General features: G+C 36.2%; 1 protein-coding gene across 1 annotated transcript in view; it reads left to right on the top strand.

Moving 5' to 3' along the window:
• Pi3K21B (phosphatidylinositol 3-kinase regulatory subunit alpha) overlaps window positions 1–19,846 on the top strand; it is a 36,105-nt gene that overhangs the window by 10,682 nt on the left and 5,577 nt on the right. Inside the window, 11 exon segments of the mRNA XM_029309593.2 lie at window positions 1,261–1,395; window positions 9,633–9,921; window positions 10,633–10,731; window positions 15,145–15,330; window positions 16,245–16,373; window positions 17,002–17,209; window positions 17,632–17,859; window positions 18,095–18,428; window positions 18,689–18,936; window positions 19,121–19,297; window positions 19,393–19,572. Coding sequence (XP_029165426.2) covers window positions 1,261–1,395; window positions 9,633–9,921; window positions 10,633–10,731; window positions 15,145–15,330; window positions 16,245–16,373; window positions 17,002–17,209; window positions 17,632–17,859; window positions 18,095–18,428; window positions 18,689–18,936; window positions 19,121–19,297; window positions 19,393–19,572 — 2,213 coding nt within the window.

Here is a 19,846-nt window from a genome sequence, read left to right as displayed (position 1 = left end):
ACGAGATTATTTGAAAGTTATATCGTAAATGTTAAGTATTATTCCAATTAGATTACTCATAAATAATATTTCAGTTATTTATCTAAAATGCAATGCTCGTAATATTAAAAAATAACAAAATTCAAACTACTGGGTTAATCTGATTCATTGCTTTTTATTACCGAGGAAATATTAGAGACATCTGAAATTAGACGTCTGAAGAGATCTAAATTATTCCAACTTTCACTCTCCTAATTCGACCAATTAGCGATTACTTCAATTTGCTACATGAATCGGTTCTATAAAACGATTCTAGAATCATGGATTTAGAAAGGAATTAACATGACGGTTTTGCCAAGAATAAAAACACAAGTTTCCATGGATCGTGGCGAAGCCGGAAAATTGCCACACGTCCTCATTTGAAAATCTCGAAGATAATAAGCGCGTGTGTATATTAGCTGGCGGACAGAACGCTCCGGCTTATTATCTGCTTCCGCTTGCAAAGAATCGATTAATCATGCGCGTTAAAGACGACTTTACACGATTCACTGTGCGTTCATGCTCTTCTCGGATAATTCTTTATTCATTATCAAAACTGGAGTTTAATGCTTTTAATATTTACTTTATAATGCACGGAGAGAATTTTCTCTAAAGAATTTACCCTGAAAATCGTGCTAATCGTAAGACAATATATGATATTTTATCAGAGTTTTTCTAATTAATATTTATCACAATAAAAAATATTAATATACATACATGGGAAATTTTACTACGTATATCGTGTACAATTAATCGAACATATTTGATCTTATTTTGTGATAGGTATATTAATGATTTTCAGGGTAAATTCTAAGAGAGAATTTTACTCTTGTAATTATTCTAAAAGGGGGAAACAAATAAACAGTGATGTTGTGTGAAAATTCAGATTTTCTCCAATAGAAAAAATGGATATTTCACACATTTGTGCAAGATTCTGAATGAACTTTTGAAATAAGGCACCTTATATATACACATTTACATAATATTATAATTATTATTCTTACTAGAGGAAACGATTGCGTTATTTTATTCGTCCCAAAAGCTTCGATTGCACCACTTGATTTTGATTGATCTTTTTACAATTCGCGCAATTTAGCCGGGATGATAGCCAGTAACACGGCTATGTAAATGCGCGTGATCCTCTTCGTGTGCGCAAGTGGACTTGGCTCGATTAATAGTCGCCGCTGATTCTCGTGCCATCGATGTCCACCTACAATCTACGTCTCGTTTCTCTGTTCACAGCCCGTCAGTGAGTGGACGTCACTAAACGTAGTTGAATGGATGTCAGCCCTAAATCTGTACCGCTATGCGGACGTGTTCAAGTCGAAGGACATCAAAGGCAGCGATCTGCCTCAACTGGATCGAGAGAAGCTCATGGTAAGCCGATCATCTTAATTATAAATTAACATATCGGTCGTCTATAATATCTTGGGATTAGAGTAACCAATGCCATTCTTCAGCGGCTTTGAAGTCACTCCGAGACGAAAGAATGTGGGACATTTATATGAGATTGCTGTCGATATTAGATTATTATAATCGAGATAAATTTTATTTTATTAGCATGCCACTTTACTTTCTGCTTTTACTCTAATATAGTGATTCCAATAATGGCAAGCAGATTATAATAATTTAATTTAATGAATAGTTAGATACTTAAATAGAGTAGGGCATATAGCAGAGTCATTATAATGTACTCTACCCTACTTTACTCCGGTTACGAGATTAATGCACCGATATATAGAAACGGCACATAATATGGTAGTAAAAGATACGATATGTATACGAAGCAACTAAAAATTAATTACAATCATTAGAAATCATTAATTAAAGAGCAACTCATAAAACTGTGTATTACAATTCCGAAGTGCGAGGACACTGAGCGGAACCTTTCTTTTTTTATTTTTCTAATTTTATATTTGTTAATTCATACGTCTCTAATTGCAAACGAATGGTGACATGGAAGGCCGATTACGGCCTTCTAAGCTTTATATTAATCTCGAAACACACAGAGTTTCTGAGTTAATGAACGATAGTGCAATGTCCTCGTTCGCGCGCGAGTTCACCGTAGCTCATTGCCAGCAGTTAATTACACTATTACGGAATTTTTCCTGACTTTGCCGACGGCTCTAAGAAAGCACCGGCCGGCGCGGCAGTTTTGCTAATGTTGGCCGATCATTTTCTTCATCTCGATCGACTAATTAATTCCGTCCCATTAATCGGCCGCGGTTTAGAGAAATGCGACTGTGTTAGATGCTTATTAAAACTAATTAGCAGTAAGAATTAATGCGCCGTATCGAACCGATTGCTGCGCGAAACGATCGCATGAAAGATTGTTTATTTAACTTATAATCAAACGGGGAAGATATATATCTGTTGAGCGAAATTGTTCGGTATGAATCGAATGCACTATAATAGGGATGCTGTCCCTTTTTTATTTTTTTTAATATTTTTTTTTATTTATTTATTTTTTACTTAGTAACGATCGTGAGATACGTACGTGAAGTAACGGCTGACTAAAACGTGCAAATAAAGGTTCTTCATTTTCTTAGATCCCGCCTGATTAAAATTTAATTCTGCGACAAATAATCATCAGCAGTCTGCTATGTGCTGTATTTCTAATTTTAGAATGCGCAGATTTAAATTCTTCGGGTTTATATTCGATATATTGCTGACGCGTTTTCTCAAACTTTAACGTTATATATTTGACCATCTATCTGCCTTATGACCGATAAAATCCCACTCATTTATTCCGTGTCAAATTCTTCAATTTTTAAAAGAAAGAAAAGTATATCTCTTAAAATACACACACATTTCATCTCTATTCCAACATTTTACATTCCGAAATTAAATAAGTCATTTTCTTCGACCTGTCTAAAAATTGCATGGCAAAAATTTTCACATTTACATATTTTTTCCGACTTTTACATTATTCAGACGATTCTGAATATATTATTAGAAGATATTTTCACATCTTCACGCTATATTAGAACACGTAACTCAAAATTTCGAAATAAAACACCAGATTAAAATAAGAAAAAAATTTTTATTATAAATATTGTGAGGGAAGATTTTTTTTTCTCTCGGATCATTAGTGCTTTTTGCACGTTTCGGCTCGTGTCGGGATCGAAGTCGGAATCGCGCGATCAAAAAATTCTTCGGCTAGTGTTCGGGAGAGACGATGACCTCGAGTCGAGAGTATCTGGACGACGTTTTCCTTGGCCCGTTGACCTTGTAATTGCCCTGTAGCGTCTGCCACACAGTGCGCCACACAGTCGAGTCTTTATCGAATCTCCCTCTCTTTCTCTCTCTCTATACACATCTCTTTCTTCCATCCGTTCAGCGCTGATTTTTCTTTATCGTCGAGCACGAAGCGATTCGGAGCTTTCGGCTCGGCGATTCTCTTCTTGTCGCTGCGCAAAGAAAGCTTCGTATTTGACTTATCTTATAAGCAGCATTACATTATTTAGACGATTCTGAATATATATCTGAATATATCTTATTGTAAAGTCTAACACGTAAAATCGAGACATACATATACAAATGGAAAGGGGCTGGATTTAATGAGATCATTTTTATCGGCGCATCACTCCCTATGATGCACTTATCGCGTTTTTTTTTCTTGCTTTTTTTTCTCTTAATGTCTTCTTAATAGCAATTCGACGAGAAGAGGCAGACAGGATCGGCCGACACGATTTTTGAACATCTGTCGCGATCCTATTACCACACATCTACTTCAATTCTAATTTAATGCAATACGTCTAATTTAATGCGATCGCAGGCGCTTTCTGTATCGCTATCAGTGCGAAACATTGCGGTAGAATTACTGCGTAGTGCATGAAAATGTAAAATGCATAATTTACCGCGCCGCGAAATATATCGCGATAATGTTCTTTATAACTCCACGTGGTTTCAGTGTTCTAAGCATAGGTGCCGATACGTTTTGTTATCACGTAAGCTATTATTATTCCGTAATGTATGCATCGAAAAATTTAGCGACGTAAAAACGAAGATTCTCAAATCCTCTGCGTGTGTTAAAAAAAATTTTATATATAGATAATCAAATATTAAAAAACGTAAGTTTCTTCCAATATCATTATACGATATTTGTAATATATAAAATATACATATATTGAACATCCAAGAGTTAAAAAAAATTTTTTAACCTTTAGAGGATAAGATACGAAATATACATCTTGCAATTGATAACGCTGAAACAATATTAGATAAATGTTGCTGTCTTGAAAGCGTAGGCAGAGATCGCTAGTGCGCAACGTAAAACGAAATGCTACAAAATGTATCGTAAAAGTGGTTTCATCGTACGAGACGTAACTTTTTTTTTATATCGCTGACTAAGTTTTGTTGGGTTTTTTTTTCTTTTTTCTTGATGATCCCGCCATGTGCATGCTAAAATGCTAAATAAACGCTGTCGCAATGAAAACGCACATACATCATCGAGGATATAGATATAAAATGCAAAGCTATAAAACACAGAGTAAAGATGCTTTTTTTTTCTCATTGCGAGACACGATATTTTATATCAAATGACCAAAGAATTCGTTTATATTAAACTGATGCAATAACGTAGATAAAACTGTTGCACGCGCGTGTAAATCTTAAATGTTGTTTTTATTACATTTTTTTCTTCTCGTTACTGTTTCAATATAATGATACATCTTAGATAAATTTGCAAAAATACAAGTTGCCAATTCAACTTAAGTATTTAATTTAATGCTACAAACACGTGTTTTATAGCGAGATGCGATATAAAAATTTCGACTTTTGACATTTTTTCTAAACATCTTACAATACTAGAGAAAAAAGAGAGAAAAGCTCGTGCGCAATATTATATATGTATATAAACATATGTTCCTACGCTTTTCTCAACTCTAGGTAGTTACGTTGCGCGTAATGATCGTATCATGCATGCGTTTTCCCTATGCGTTACCACGCGCCGCATTATCATAATTATGCAAGAAACTCGCGCGCGCACGAAGTAACGGGTCGAGATGGACAATCGAATTACACCGGTCGATGTTGGCGCGAGTATTCTTGCACCAATATGTGTCGTGGGAAAACGGGCGTTCCTTCGAACCGTAATTACGCATTACGTTTTTCCACGATAATTGGCTTCCGAACGGATAATAAAAAATTAAAACGCTAACACGTTGCAAAGATCCGCGACAGATTCTCGCCTGAAAATCAGGCTAAGAACAAACGGAAAGACTCGAACTGATCATTCGCTAATTAATAATCCGTGTAGAAATATATTATCGGATTATCGTGAAACCAATATTCGGGATTATTATTTTTTTTCGTATATATGGATCGCCGCATAATTTTTCAATTTATCCGATTAAATTCTTTAGATTTTCCGTGAGAATTCGCAAATTCAATTTCGACATGTTCCTCGCGGAATAAAAATGCGCGCCAAAGAAACTACGTGCGTAAATCGTGCATTACCATGCTAATCGACTCATAAATCTATTACTTTTAACGCGAGAAATCGTTTGATTCTCCGATTCAGCTCGTTCTTCAAGAAAATTGTCCCATTCTGACTGCGCAACGAGAAATACTACAAGAGCTCCTTTAATTTTTCCATCACAGTCTTAAATCAAGTTTTCAAGGTATCAAGTATTCTCTGTTACTTTATTGAGGGATTTGTTTCATTCGCAGTTTCATTAAAAATTTATTATATGCTTCTCTCTTTCTTTCTTTAAAGTTTCATTCTACAAGTTATTTAATTAAGATCATTAATAATAGATTTTTTAAAATAAAATTTATTTCTTAAAAAAATACACATATATATATATTTTTTTAACGTCGTATTTTACGCAATAAAAAAATACGGGGCTGTAGCCGCACTCGGGGCGGATTTTCTCCTTGTCGCAAAACAGCGAATTCTCTGCCGAGCATTTCTTGGCACTTGGAATAAAATAACGAGCCCGTTAAATTTTATCGTCGCGCTCTCGCACGGCCGCGTAATATATCGATCACTTTACTTTTGCTGGCTTGTCGCCGCTAATAATAGCGTTTGCCCCACTGCGCGCCGTGGCGCCGGTCGAAATAACGCGCCATCGTACGAGAACGTGCGCCCACAACCGAATACCATAATCTGAAAAAGAAGCCAGCTGCCGGAAATGCTCCCTCTCCTTTTTTTTCTCCGCATCTCTTAAACTCGCTCGATTAATTTTTTTTTTTCTATTATAAATACTATGTACATAAAATGAAATTATATGATTACGGATATCTTCGTACTGTTAATATTTTCGCTACTGGCAAAAAAAATTTCTTTTTATATAACTTTTTTTCTTTATGGAAATAAGCCACATATAAATTTGAAATGTAATAAATAAAATAAATATGAACCAGTAAAAAGTTCAAAGCTAAGTTCAGAGAAAAAAATTGGCGAGATCTTTTCTAAAAAAAATTCATCTGAGACTTACATTAATCGAAAATAGAACTTGTTGTATAGTGTTCCTTTTTACATTTTCACTTGTAAGAATTTAAAAAGAATACATTATTCTCTCAATTTTTAATACTTTTAATATACTTTTAATACACGTGAAAATATACGTTTTTAAAATTTATAATATTTAATATTATAAGATACGTGCTGTATGTGTTATTAATTATAAAAATTATTGATGTGCGAACCATTTTTTAAATGAAGTTTACTTCAAGATACTAAATCGTTAATTATTTTAAAATAAAATTTACTTCAATACTGAATCGTTAAATTTTAAATTGCAACAAAAATGTAAAAAAATACAATTTTCTTAGTGAGTCACGTCGACAGGACATAAAAACAATGCAGTTCAGGTCAAGTTTGCGACACGCACGTAAATAAATGTAGCAACGCGAACGCGAGGAATTTAAATTGGACGCGAGAAAAGAAAGTTGCGGTCAAGTAATTCATCGAGACAAAATTAATAAAGGAACTATGCACGTGTGACATTGAATCGGCCGATATGGATCGATTAAAATAATATGATTAATGCACGATTCATCGTAGAATGATTATCTCATCAAGTGCGCCCAGTAGCAAATATGCAACTCATTGACGCATATCATTTTGCACGTGTGAAGGTCACATTTTTATTCTTACCTATAATCAATTAGCTATTTATCATGTATTTCACATGTTCTCGACACATTAATAAATATACATATATGTTAATAGATATATTTCTTAAATCTTTCATTGATTTTTTTTATTCATTTTATTAATTTTTCATTGACATTTCATCTTTATAAACGATTTCCTATCATACTTTTATTTAACAATTTTAAATCATGTGTAGCTGTACTTTGAGGTCTATGAATTTTACATTAGCTCTTTATCAACGATACAGTTATTTAATTTTTAATTTTTAATTAACAAATATGTATGTTTCTCTTTCTTCTTATGATTATATTTAAAATACTGCGCACGATCGATCGATTCGAACCATGTAATCATGTTAACATGTACTATATGAAATGTCCCGTGAGAGAGATTCGCAAAAAAAATGGTAACGGTTGGCAAAGACACATTCTGGTTCTCTCGAAGATCTCCATTACGCGGATCGCGATCCGCATCTCGCCAACTCGCGAACCGCGGGGTGCATTGTATCTCTTCGCTAGTGCAATGTGCAGGTATTGTGCAACGGCGTATACCCGACACCTGTTGCCGTCGGCCGTGCTCTAGAGAAAACGAGATGCCTGTCGGGAGAGAGAATAAAGAGAGAGGGTCGTAACGACGCGTATAAATTACGATCGTCCGTGTTCACCCCTTTTACGAGCGCGGTGCTCCCGACTCTTCAAAGTCCCTCTTGACTGATTTACCGCCGCGGTACCCGCGAATTATCTCTCCCCTTTTTGTTCTTTTCAGCGATATCGCTATTCTCAGGGAGTAGATATTTTCCGATGTTTCGTTTGCGAAAAGGAAGGTGGCACGATATAATTTATAACGCGAAAACAATCGCGACCGATCGCGAAATCCAGAAAGCCTGTGACTATATAGAACATTTGCTCAACTGGATTATATGTATGTATATGCACGCTAGATGCTATCCAAAAGATGTAAAGTACATGTAGGGTATATGAAATATATATGTATATTTTATAGTACATAAAATATTAATTGATTTTTCTCTTAGAATTTACCCTGAAAATCATGGTATTGGAAGAATTTTATAAGAGTTTTTCCAAAAATATTAATATGTACATAATAAAATTAATCGAACACATTTCATATCTTATTGTAGTAGATATTAATATTTTTTTATATTGTGATAAATATTAATCATATTGTCCCACGATATTACCATGTTTTTCAAAGTAAAATCTAAGACAAAATTCTTTCTGTGTACAGAAGCTCGACTGTCTATCAAACAAATTATGTTTAAAAGAAAATCTGTTAACAAAAGAAACGTTTAAGCTTTTATACCAAAAAATAATAATGCAATTAAAATTTAATCTTTATAAAATTCTACGACGATCGCGCGTGCGCATAATTGGATGAACGTGTTATTAAAGATCAGGGGCTATAATGACTCTGTTCGTCAATGATCAAGAGGTAATTGTCGGTGAAAAAGTGGGCCAATGGATTTTAATTGATCCGCTATCTCTCCGAAACGTTGAACTCTAGTTAGCACCCGGGCTATTTATGACAAATGTATTATTTTTCCTCATTAGTCACTATGTAACTGTCTTCACGCTCGACTTTGACACGCGTTATGCGCTCGCTCTTTATAGTCGTTCTCTTGGCTCGCGTCATACCCTTACAGATTTACAACCGTCCCCGAGATACGTGTACATTTTTACCGAAGTAATGCGATAGAAAAGTCTTCTCGACTCGGTAATTCTGTGGAATTGGCCCCGAAAGATTTCCGTCGTCTTCTGTTGCACACGTGGCGTTAAGTCGGTCAAAGGTTACGAAAGTGCGTGATAAATATCTAAAGAAAGTGATAATAATTATTAATAATCATTTTTTTCAAGTTATAATTTAAATCGAAATATTTTATTTTACAACTATTTACGTAAAATATATTAATTATATATTTAATATATAATAATATAAGTAGACAAATCTAAAATATGGATGGTTAAAATTTTGATTTAATGAACATAATTTTTTTAAATTTAATGCCATAAGAAATTATAACAGAGAAATTAGAAAAACATATTTTTTACATTCTCTCAGAAAAGTTTTTACAACACTTTTGTATACAAAATTAATTAATTTTTTATTTTTTTACAACACGTGAAACTAATTAATTCTTTTGCTACAAAGAGTTGTAGTAGTCCGATGGAAATTTGTACCGCATAGAAAAAATTGTTTAATCGTTGAACATACTCTTCAATAATATTTTAATTATTAATTTACAATAGTTTATTTATTTAAATCGGTTGATAAAGTTATTACATTTTAACTCTGCATGGAATATTATATTATAATTGCACTTTTAAAATAGTTTACTGCTTAGTAAGGACTTTTTATTATAGGGGATCTTGGTGGTCTCATCTCACCAGAAGATTAAAACTGAAACTTAACGCTCGTCTTAAAAGATTAGACTAGTGTCACTTTTCAGTCAGACACGTATGAAACCTCGCTGCGCGCGATTCTGTTGCAGAATATGGGTATAAAAGATGAATTCCATCAAAAGAATATTTTGGTCTGCATCGAGGAACTCTGCCAGCCGTCGACGGTGACGACGGAAATGACGGGGCCCCCGGCACTCGGCACGACATCCGGCGTAGCCGTGGAATCGGGCGGCTGTTCGCTCGGAGTCAACTATCCGGGCAACAACGTGGTCAATAAATCGCACAATCTCAAGCCGCACAGTTTCAGCGTCTTGGAGAAGTGCAGCAAATGCCATAAATACCTCAGAGGCCTCTTACATCAAGGCTTTCTCTGCCAAGGTACGTCCGTTTTTCTCCTTTATCAGCATCGAGCTCTCCGTTGAATCGTAATCCGTCGAGTACTTTGAATCGATATTGAATTTTATAATCGACGGGAGAGAAGAGCTTCATTGAGAGCTTCACTTCGTGCAATTTAATTCTTTACATTTGTTAGATTTCTATGCTTTTCGTGATAATCACAAATTATATAGATATCTACATTATCGCATATTTAATTAATTCCTCGAATGAAATCACGTTCTTCTCGATAATTTCAGGGGATATCTATATAAAATAATAATTATGACTTTCGACAATTTTTATCAGGATTGTGAAATTTATTAATATTAATATACACGGAGATCACTTTTTTAGAATTTACTCTGAAAATCATGATGATAAAATATTAATATCTGCCACAATATAAGATAGGTATAAAATATATTCGATTTGTTTTACTGTGTACTTATTAATATTTTTTATTGTGCCAAATATTAATCAGAGAAATTCTTCCAATACCATATTGTCCTACGATTACTATGATTTTCAGAGTAAATAATTCTAAGAGAAAATTCTCTCCGTGTAGAAATCGAAAATACTCGGCAATTCATAATTTCAAGTTTATTCCTGCCTGACAGTTATTAATATCGAAACTGGAATAAATAAGGAAAAAAAAAAGAACGAAACTGCGTTTCGTGCTGTTGATCTTGCGATTTTTTTTGCATTGCGCAGATTGCGGGCTGGTCGCTCACAGGACGTGTTCAGCGACGGGTTTGCCTTCCAATTGCATATCGGCCGACTCGGACAATTGTATCAGCAGGTTTACTTCAGGTAAGTCACGTCGTTTGTATCGCCGTCGTCGTCGTCGTTGCAAATTTTATAGCGCGACCTAGGTAGGTAGGTAGGATGCAACATACTCGTTAATTCTCCCCAATGAATAGAACACGGAAAGACGCGCTGAAAAATTCAGTTGTCGTCCAAAATGAGAGGTTGCGTCAGAAACGCCGCTCGTATAACCGGCCGGTCCGGCGACGATCGTCGAAACTTGCGAAATCGCCAGGCAAGGACGACCGTCCTGACGCCTGCTGGCTACGCTCTATGATAACCTGGATCACTTGATGGAGGACTCTCGCACTTCACGGCTGTCGACTTTCTTCCATTGAAATCCCTCCGCGTCGCGGCCGCGTGGGAGTCGCCTCACTTGCTGGCATTTAATGATTCTTAACCGAGCGTGCGAGTTTCAACACGAAACTTTGCCTTGCTCTACGACGCATTCCCTGCATCACGGGGAAAAATAATATCCGCGAGAAAAAGAAATCACGTATTGGAATTTACTTCACCACGATTTTTACAATCGTCTTTCGATAGAAAGTAGACAGCGATGAAGGGATAGAGTTTTCAATTAAATTTTCGAAATTAAGTAATGTTATTTTCTCCAGTAGATTTGTCAATTTTTCCCAATTCTTATATAACTATAATATCTCAGTGTGATTTAAATTTGAAAAAAATTCCGTCTATTTTTGTAACATATGGCAATAATTAATGATTTCCTTTCTCCCGGTCGCGCCGATATAACTATCGAGTATCTTTCGATCGTCGCTTATTTTCTCAAGTCGGCTGGAGTTGCGATGTGTGCTTTTGACAGCGAGAGATAGTTAAACGACGCGAATATCTCTCAGACAACGATAATCGGCAGAGACAACGCAGGCGAGACTCGGCGCTCGCGCCGTCAACGCGCGCCTCCAATGATACATTTAATTAACGCTGCACACGCCGCGGCACGAATGACGGAATTGAATATTTGTGCATAGCAAAACCGCGAACACGGCGCCAGTCTTCAGGGCCGTGTCCCCCCGTGATCCTTCATTCATTTATCCCGCGAATTGCATTTGTACATATCGCACGACTCGATGCATCGATCGCTGGAAATTATCGTCCGACTGATAATATTTATCCGCGATGTCGATCCGCGACTAACGATAATAATAACAATTTTTAGATAATATACAACTCGTCTGATATTAACGGGATAAATATATCATTTTTGCGAGTCGAAAGATTATCAGATACGAGGAGGATATTGATTACGCTTTGATTTCGTTATTTCGATCTTATAATGAACTTCCCTTTTGACTCGTCTTAAGAAATGTGGCCCGTTCGCGAACGATCTAATCTCTCGCGTTTTACGGAGAGAAGGAGATTCAGCCGGTGCGGTTTCTACACAGTGCGGTTTCACACGTATATGCGATTGTTGCATCGGCTTCGGTTGATTTATAGTAATTGGTAGCGTTTAATCGCTTATACGCGAGTCATCAGCGTCTCTCGACCGAGCTGCACACACATACACACGTGCACACATACGCACACGTGGAGGTGTAACGACAGCAATTACGCTCCTCTCCCGCGAGAGTAAAAATTCGAGTCACGTGCGACCGCACGCTGGCGACTTCGACACTGACAGTCTCTCTTTTTTTCTCTCTTTCTCTCTCTCTCTCTCTGCAGATTTCATCTGTCCGTTTGAAAAGTTGATTGAAAATGACGCAGCAATCAATTTAAATCTTTAATTGTATTTGCTAAGGCTTGACATCTCACTCCCGAGGCATTTCGTAATGCATACATTTACAGTGTGTTACGTTTATTTGTCATAATTAATTATAAATTCAACGTAGATGTAGAGATAAATTTTTATTTTGTATCATTTTCCTGTATCAAAATTTTCTCTTAGAATTCACCCTGAAAATCATGGTGAATTTTGTAAGAATTTCTCTGATTAATATTTATACCATAATAAAAATATTATGTGCATACTAAAATTAATCGAATATATTTTATATCTTATTGTGGTATAGATATTAATATTTTTTATTATGGTAAATATTAATCAGAGAAACTCTTAAAAATTTCATCCGATACCACATTGGACAAATAAGAGAAAATTCTGTCTGTGTAAGATTCGATTCATTGTTTGGAGATTCTCTTGAGATCTTTTCGTCTCGACGAAATTTGAAGATTCTAAATGACTAAAGTCTTGCTAAAGAATTCGAGATCCGAAATCGACGTCGTAAAACCGAACTTCGGAAGCCGCGGATCACCTCGCAAAATTCGGGTATTCGTACGAGCGTCTTCCAGCGTATTTACTCGCGCATTGATTTATTCGAGTCCGACGAAATCTCTCGAGATTTCTCGCGCGTGCAACAGCGGATTCGTGACGAATATCGAATAGCCGGAATGGCCGTCCTCCGTTCGTGCACATCCGCGCATAAAATTCGCATGCGTGCGCCTACGTTCACGCCCGTAGATCGTGTTTTAATTCTGACTTTTTTGCGTGTTCTCCCTCTTACGTTCTCTCTTCTCTCTCGGTCACTCGTCCTTCCCAAGAGAACTGAAGAAGAAGATACGGTCATGAAGAAACAAGACGTCGCCGTTGCGGTCGTAAAAATAAATTTCTCCTCCTTTTCCTCCTCCTGCTCTCCTCCCTTTTGCTTCTCTCCGCTCCGGTCCGATTTGCTCGTCCTCTCTTTTGTCATAATGCATGCGTACGTGTCTCTTTGATTGTACAAGTGGCGTGTGTGCGCGTCATTCGCGAAGAAAGGAGAGAGAAGGAGCGAAAAAAGAGATCGGCGGCCTGAAAATATAATCTCGCGTATATCTTCGCACGAAAATAAAGTCAAAGGTTCGTCAGTCGGGTGAAATAAAAAAAGAAGGAGAAGAAAGAAAGAGAAACGGAAAAATTGAGGGAAAAGACGGATGGCCACAGGCGAGAAGTTCACCGGCGCGAAAATCTGCGAGAAACCGCGAGAAAACCTTCAAGAATTCTTCGGGCGGCCGCGGTGGATTACACAATTCCGCTGCCATTTCGCTTTGTCACCTCGCCGAATTTTACGGCTCCAGCTAGCTCGTTGTCTCGGAAATGAAAAGACAAGCGAGAAGCATTGCGTTCTTGCTTTATCCAGCTACTGCATCCTTCCACGATTGATAGAGTTTTGCAGACTTTAATCTGACAAAGGGACTGGATGATTTAAGCTTTAATTAAATAGATGAAAGGGTCATGTTTATGGTGACCATATTTTCTGAAAATAAAGGACAAACTTGAAAATTTTAGGACTTTGTTTCAACATGTTTTTAAATCAGTTTGCGACCAAAAGTGGAGATCAAAGAGCAAAAAAAAGTAATTTGTGACTACCAGAAGTCTACGTATTCTTATAATTTTAAATTGATTCAAACTACTTAATGTTGACAGAAATTCTTGATTTTTTAAATAGGTTCCGGATAAGAGGTTCCGGAAATAGGAGGTTCAGGAAATAGCTATGGAACTAATAATGAGATAAGATATCTTCCGATACAATTGATTATTTTTTTTTTAAGTAGAAAAAAGTCACATATGCATTCTAGCAACCGATAATATTAGACATTTAATTTGATGAGGTATGTTCATTACACTTCGTCTAGAATTTTATATTTCAGTGATTTAACATATTCTCTATTGTTTTACATTAAAATTGTTTGCTTTCTTTATAAAAAAAATTGAATAAGATATCGAATAAAATCAGATTAGATACGATCAAACATTTTGATTCTAACAAATAAAATCATTGATTTGGTACTGTGTAATGAGCATACATATCTTTACGCTGCTCTATCTTTTCCTCTGATTAAACATATTCGATAAAGGATTGAAAAACATGCGATTACAAAATATACGTTCATTCTCTAATTAGTTGCCCGGTCAAGATTTAAGTTCGGTTAAGAATTAAGATTTAAATTACATTTTACAATGCTGTGAAAAAAAGTTGACAGATCTAATATCGCACGTATAATTTTTTTTCAAAAGTTTTTAGTACTAATTTTAGAAATTAGCTATTAGTAGCTAAATTTTAGCTGTCTTTATATTAAACATGATATTTAGTCATCATGCTTAAATATTGTGTTTAATATAGGGACAGTTAAAATTTAGCTATAATAACTAATTTGTTGCTCGAGAAACGCATTTTTAATGCGTTACACTTCAGCAGTCTCCATTAAACTGTAGCTAAAAAAAATATTAGTTACCATAGTTAAAATTCGGGTTGTAACGTAGGAGGACAGCTACAATTTAGCTATGGTAGTTAATTTTTTTCCGTGGCGCGATTTTAAAAAAATCTCCGACCGGCGCAATTGTACGAGTTCGGGCGTGGAATTTCGGGCTGGGTCCACCTCCGAAGTTTGTCGAACCAAACAGTATGCCGGTATTTATCACGTTTGCAGTGTTCGGCCTCGCGCTATGCCTGCAATTCGACACCGTCAGCCAAGTGGCGCCGATTCTGGTGGAGCGGTGCACCCGCACCCTCGAGGAGCAGGCGTGCGCCGACCCGGCGCTGGACCTGTACAAAGTTTACCACAGCAGCCCGCCTATCGAGCAGATCCTCGAGCTGCGACAAAAGCTGACCGAAGGTAAGGCCGGATCGTGCTATAAATAGCCCAGAGTCGAGTTTCACCGATGTTCTCGTTAGGTTGCAAAAATTTCGAGGCGCGCCACCAGATGCACTTCGTTCGGGTTGCGTTGCGGAGGGCCTGATAGCGACGAAAAAGGAAAAAAAAGAATAGAAAAACTGTGCGAGTGCGCCCCGTTTATTTTGCACGACGGATCGAGATTTCAGGGGCAACAAACGAGCGCGAAACGAATTTCGGGACCCTCTTTCTTTCTTTTCGGGGCTTTTAAACAAGGCGAAGATCCGCGTGTTTTTATATGCGGAAAATATTTCACTCGTGCGTACCGTCGAAAACTTTAATTTTAACTTCTCGTGCGCAAAGTGCACGAATCAGTTGTTTTCAAAGTGTTAAGTTAGTTTGCCACATTTCCTGAGAAAGATATACTACTGCTATTTATACCTATCTCTGCATCTATGTACGTGCATTCGTATATATTGATCCTAGATCTGGATTTGACGCCGCACTTGGTTGTTTTATCACGTTTCAGCACGCGCTGAATTATTTTGTCGGCTAAAATTAGCTGAGCGCTTTCTGAGAATTGCAAATTTATCAATTTTAATCGTTTGTAATAATTATTTTAATATATCTAAAACAAATACAACCTTTATACTTTTTTTCTGTACACATACAATCAAACTGTTTAACGTGTAAAATTTTGTTGCGCGAAAAATTAATGAACAATTTGCAAAACAGAAAGAATCATCTAGATGCCTCGAGGAAATGAACGAAACTTTTATAATCGAAAAAATTCCCGTTTAAAATTTTCGTGCACGTTATAATTAATCATTAACACGTAATATTGTTATGATTAGAGATAGGTACCAATAATCTCGAGCGACGATCAAAACGAGACACACGTGATATAATATTTTCAGATGTCTGCAAAGCGGATTTAAATCCGTACACTCCGCAGTGTATTGCGAGTGTCCTGAAGAAGTTCCTGCGAGAATTGCCGGATTCGGTGATCCCTGTACAATGGTACGACAGATTCCTAGAGGCGTCAAGTGAGTATATACACATACACGGAAAAAAATTAGCCACCATAGCTAAATTTTAGCTGTCCCTATATTTGCAACCTGAAATTCAGTTATTGTGTCTAAATTTTAGCTATGATAACTAATATTTTTAGCTATAGTTTAATGGAGAATTTTATAATTAAAATATTAGCTATCATAGCTAAAATTTAGGTATAATAATTAAATTTTATGTATAATATACACGGAGAAAATTTTCTCTTAGAATTTACCCTGAAAATCATGGTAATTGTGGGGCAATAAGAAAAAATTTTATAAGAGTTTCTCTGATTAATATTTACCACGATAAAATATGTTAATATCTACTACAATAAGATGTAAAATTAATATAATATATTTTATCTTATTGTAGTAAATACAGGTATTAATATTTTTTATTGTGGGAAATATTAATCAGAGAAACTCTTATAAAATTCTTCTAGTACCATATTGTCCCATCATTACCATGATTTTCAGGGTAAATTCTAAGAGAAGATTCTCTCTGTGTAGGGACAGCTAAAATTAAACATTAAATATTTAAATAAATATAAATAATATTAATTTTAAATATTTTGTTAACATTGATTGCAAATGTTCGAATTAATTTTTCATTGCTTAGACATGAAAAACGACGAGCAATGCGCGATGCGCCTCAATCAATTAGTAGCTGAGCTACCGGAGCATCATCGTAGCACATTGTGCCATTTGATGGCACATTTCTGTCGCATCTGCCGATTGCAGCACGGAAGGGGCTACACGGAACCGCCGACCATCCTCGTGCAAGTGCTCAGCCATATATTTCTCAGGCCGCCCTGGGAGCGAGTCATGTGAGTGTCACGTGAATTTCTTCAATTGTAGTAGGAGGATTCAGAAGTAAAGCATGGTTCACACGATGTTTTTTTTCTGGCGACGATAAAAAAATATATCTCATGGATGCTGGTATTAGTTCGCTTTCCGCCTCGCGTTGACTTTTTAATTAAGTTAAAAGAGTTCAACTTTCTAGCTCGCTGGCATTGTGTTATTTAAATTCTCTTGCAAAAAAGTCATTTAATATATATTGTATAACTGATTACTTTTATGATACATAATACTATTATATAATGATATACTATAGTAGATTACGAGAAAAAATTGATTGATTTTACGCAATTTGTTGTGCTGCTATTAATAAATAAGATTATTCAATGACCACTTATAATACCTAATTACGAAGAATTGAGCACGTTGCATTGCGCATATTTTATTACAGTCAAATTGTTCACAACACGGAGGCACATATACGCATAACGGAAATGCTGCTGTTGCACGGTAATTGGAACGAGAGGCTGCCGGAGTTTGCCAGTCCCCCTCAATTGCCCCCGCGTAAAGTTTCGAGACCGCAGTTTCCAATTGTGGACTCGTTCCCGGTTCCCGAGGACGATGCCGCAGACAGAACGGCACCTGGCGCAGATACTGGCAAGGACCAACAATCGCACAGGTGATTCTCAAGTCTGATTTTGAAGCCGGTCCAAATCTTAATCTAAATTGCAAATTTTTTTCTTTCTCGTTCCAATTTTACATTGAATTTTAATTCGAATCTTTCTCTTAATTTATTTTAATGCTATACATATCTAATTATATGTATACATTTATAAATTGCTTATTTTTATATTATATATAATTACATTAAGTGTACAAATAATTATAACTATATTATATTGAAAAAATCACAGGCTGCCGCGCTCGCTTCAAGATGCTGAATGGTACTGGGGTAACATCACGAGGGACGATGTAAACGACATGATGATTGATGCAGCGGATGGTACCTTTCTGGTACGCAACGCGTCTTCCAAGTGTGGCGAGTACACTCTGACACTGCGTAAGGGTGGGACCAATAAACTTATCAAGATCAGCCATCGAAATGGGAAATATGGATTCTCGGATCCTTACAATTTCAATTCGGTAATCGAGTTGGTCGATTACTACAGGAACTGCTCCCTTGCGCAGTACAACTCCGTGTTGGACATTAAACTGCTCTACCCAATATCGCGAAATCAGCATGTTCAGGTAGGGAGTATATCAAATTGGGAAAATTTTGTGGTACAAAGCCAATCGTTATGAAACGTGACACAGATATAGGTTGGTTACATTTTTTCATATTTTATATTATACTATATCTGTGTAATGTTTCATGACGATTATTGGGATTGGTTTGAAACCACATAATTTTCCTAATTTGGTTATGTTCCTTTCTAATGGATTTACAAGATGATAGCTTTATTATAATCATGTTTGGACCTAATTTTCTATTATTTGTCGAAAAACAGGAAGATGAATTCGTGAATGCGACCGATATGACAAAGATCCTGCAGAAATATGTTGAACTAGAGAAGGAAGTAAACGACGGTATCCGGCAGTACCAGAATTGTTGGGATTTATATAACAGAACTACTTACGAAGTTGATCTGAAGCGTCAAGCATTGGAAGCCTTCACGGAAGCTATCAAGATATTTGAAGAACAAATCAAATTACAAGAGAAGTTCCGGAAGGAAGCCCAGCCTCACGAGATTTCCACGTAAGTATTTTGTTCTTCTGTCACTTTTATATTTTATTCTAATTTATATATTCCACTGAGAACATATTGATAAAGATAATATGTAAAATAATAGAGTTTATAAAAAGCATGATTATATATATGAAATCCTGATGACGTGCATATTAAAATTGGAAATTATTAATTTCGCGCTGAATAATTGCAGTTTAATGGACAATTCGGAGTTGCTGAAACGAAGACTAAAGGCCTTGGAAGACAGCAAGGAACAATTGGAGGAGAGCGTGAAGCAACAGGTTGCTTACAGCAGGACCCTCGAGAGAGAAACTTTCAGGTTGAAGGTGGAGACTGGACAGCTCGCGCGGCAAAGAGACCGCTATGCTCTGTACGTATCCTGTTTTTTGAGTATGAAATATTTTATTTTTTATTTCGTTTATGTTAAAAAATCTATCTAATTTATTCGTATTTTATTTGAAACAGATGTTTGAAGAAAAACGCGATGAAACAGAACAAGATGGACTTCGCGGTCCGCTCCGACGAGAAAACATGGCTTTATCTGCAGGGTTCTCGTACCGATGCCGATCACGTTCTAAAAGATCGACCGGACGGTACTTTCCTTGTTCGCCGATCAAGAACGGGCCAGTACGCGCTCTCCATAGTGTAAGTCTCTTACCTGACGTAAATGATCATGTTTCGAATTGATAAAAATAAATAAAAATATAAACGTTCATGAATATCACGATAATAACACATCGACATTGGTAGAATCGTTTAAAACGAAGATTAATTCTGCGCCAATTTATCGGATATTTCATCTCGCGCGATCGATAAAATAATAAATTTTTTTTGGTGACTTGGAACCCGGTATTAAAGATTATATTTTGTTATTGAGATGACTTGGCAGTTTTTATACAATGATTTATTCGGAAATGAC

The sequence above is a fragment of the Nylanderia fulva genome, unplaced genomic scaffold (genome assembly GCF_048542155.1).
Source record: "Nylanderia fulva isolate GAGA-0341 unplaced genomic scaffold, ASM4854215v1 Scaffold8, whole genome shotgun sequence".
Lineage (NCBI taxonomy): Eukaryota > Metazoa > Arthropoda > Insecta > Hymenoptera > Formicidae > Nylanderia > Nylanderia fulva.
The sequence above is the reverse complement of the archived record's forward strand: the minus strand, read 5'-3'. Positions and strand labels throughout refer to the sequence as shown.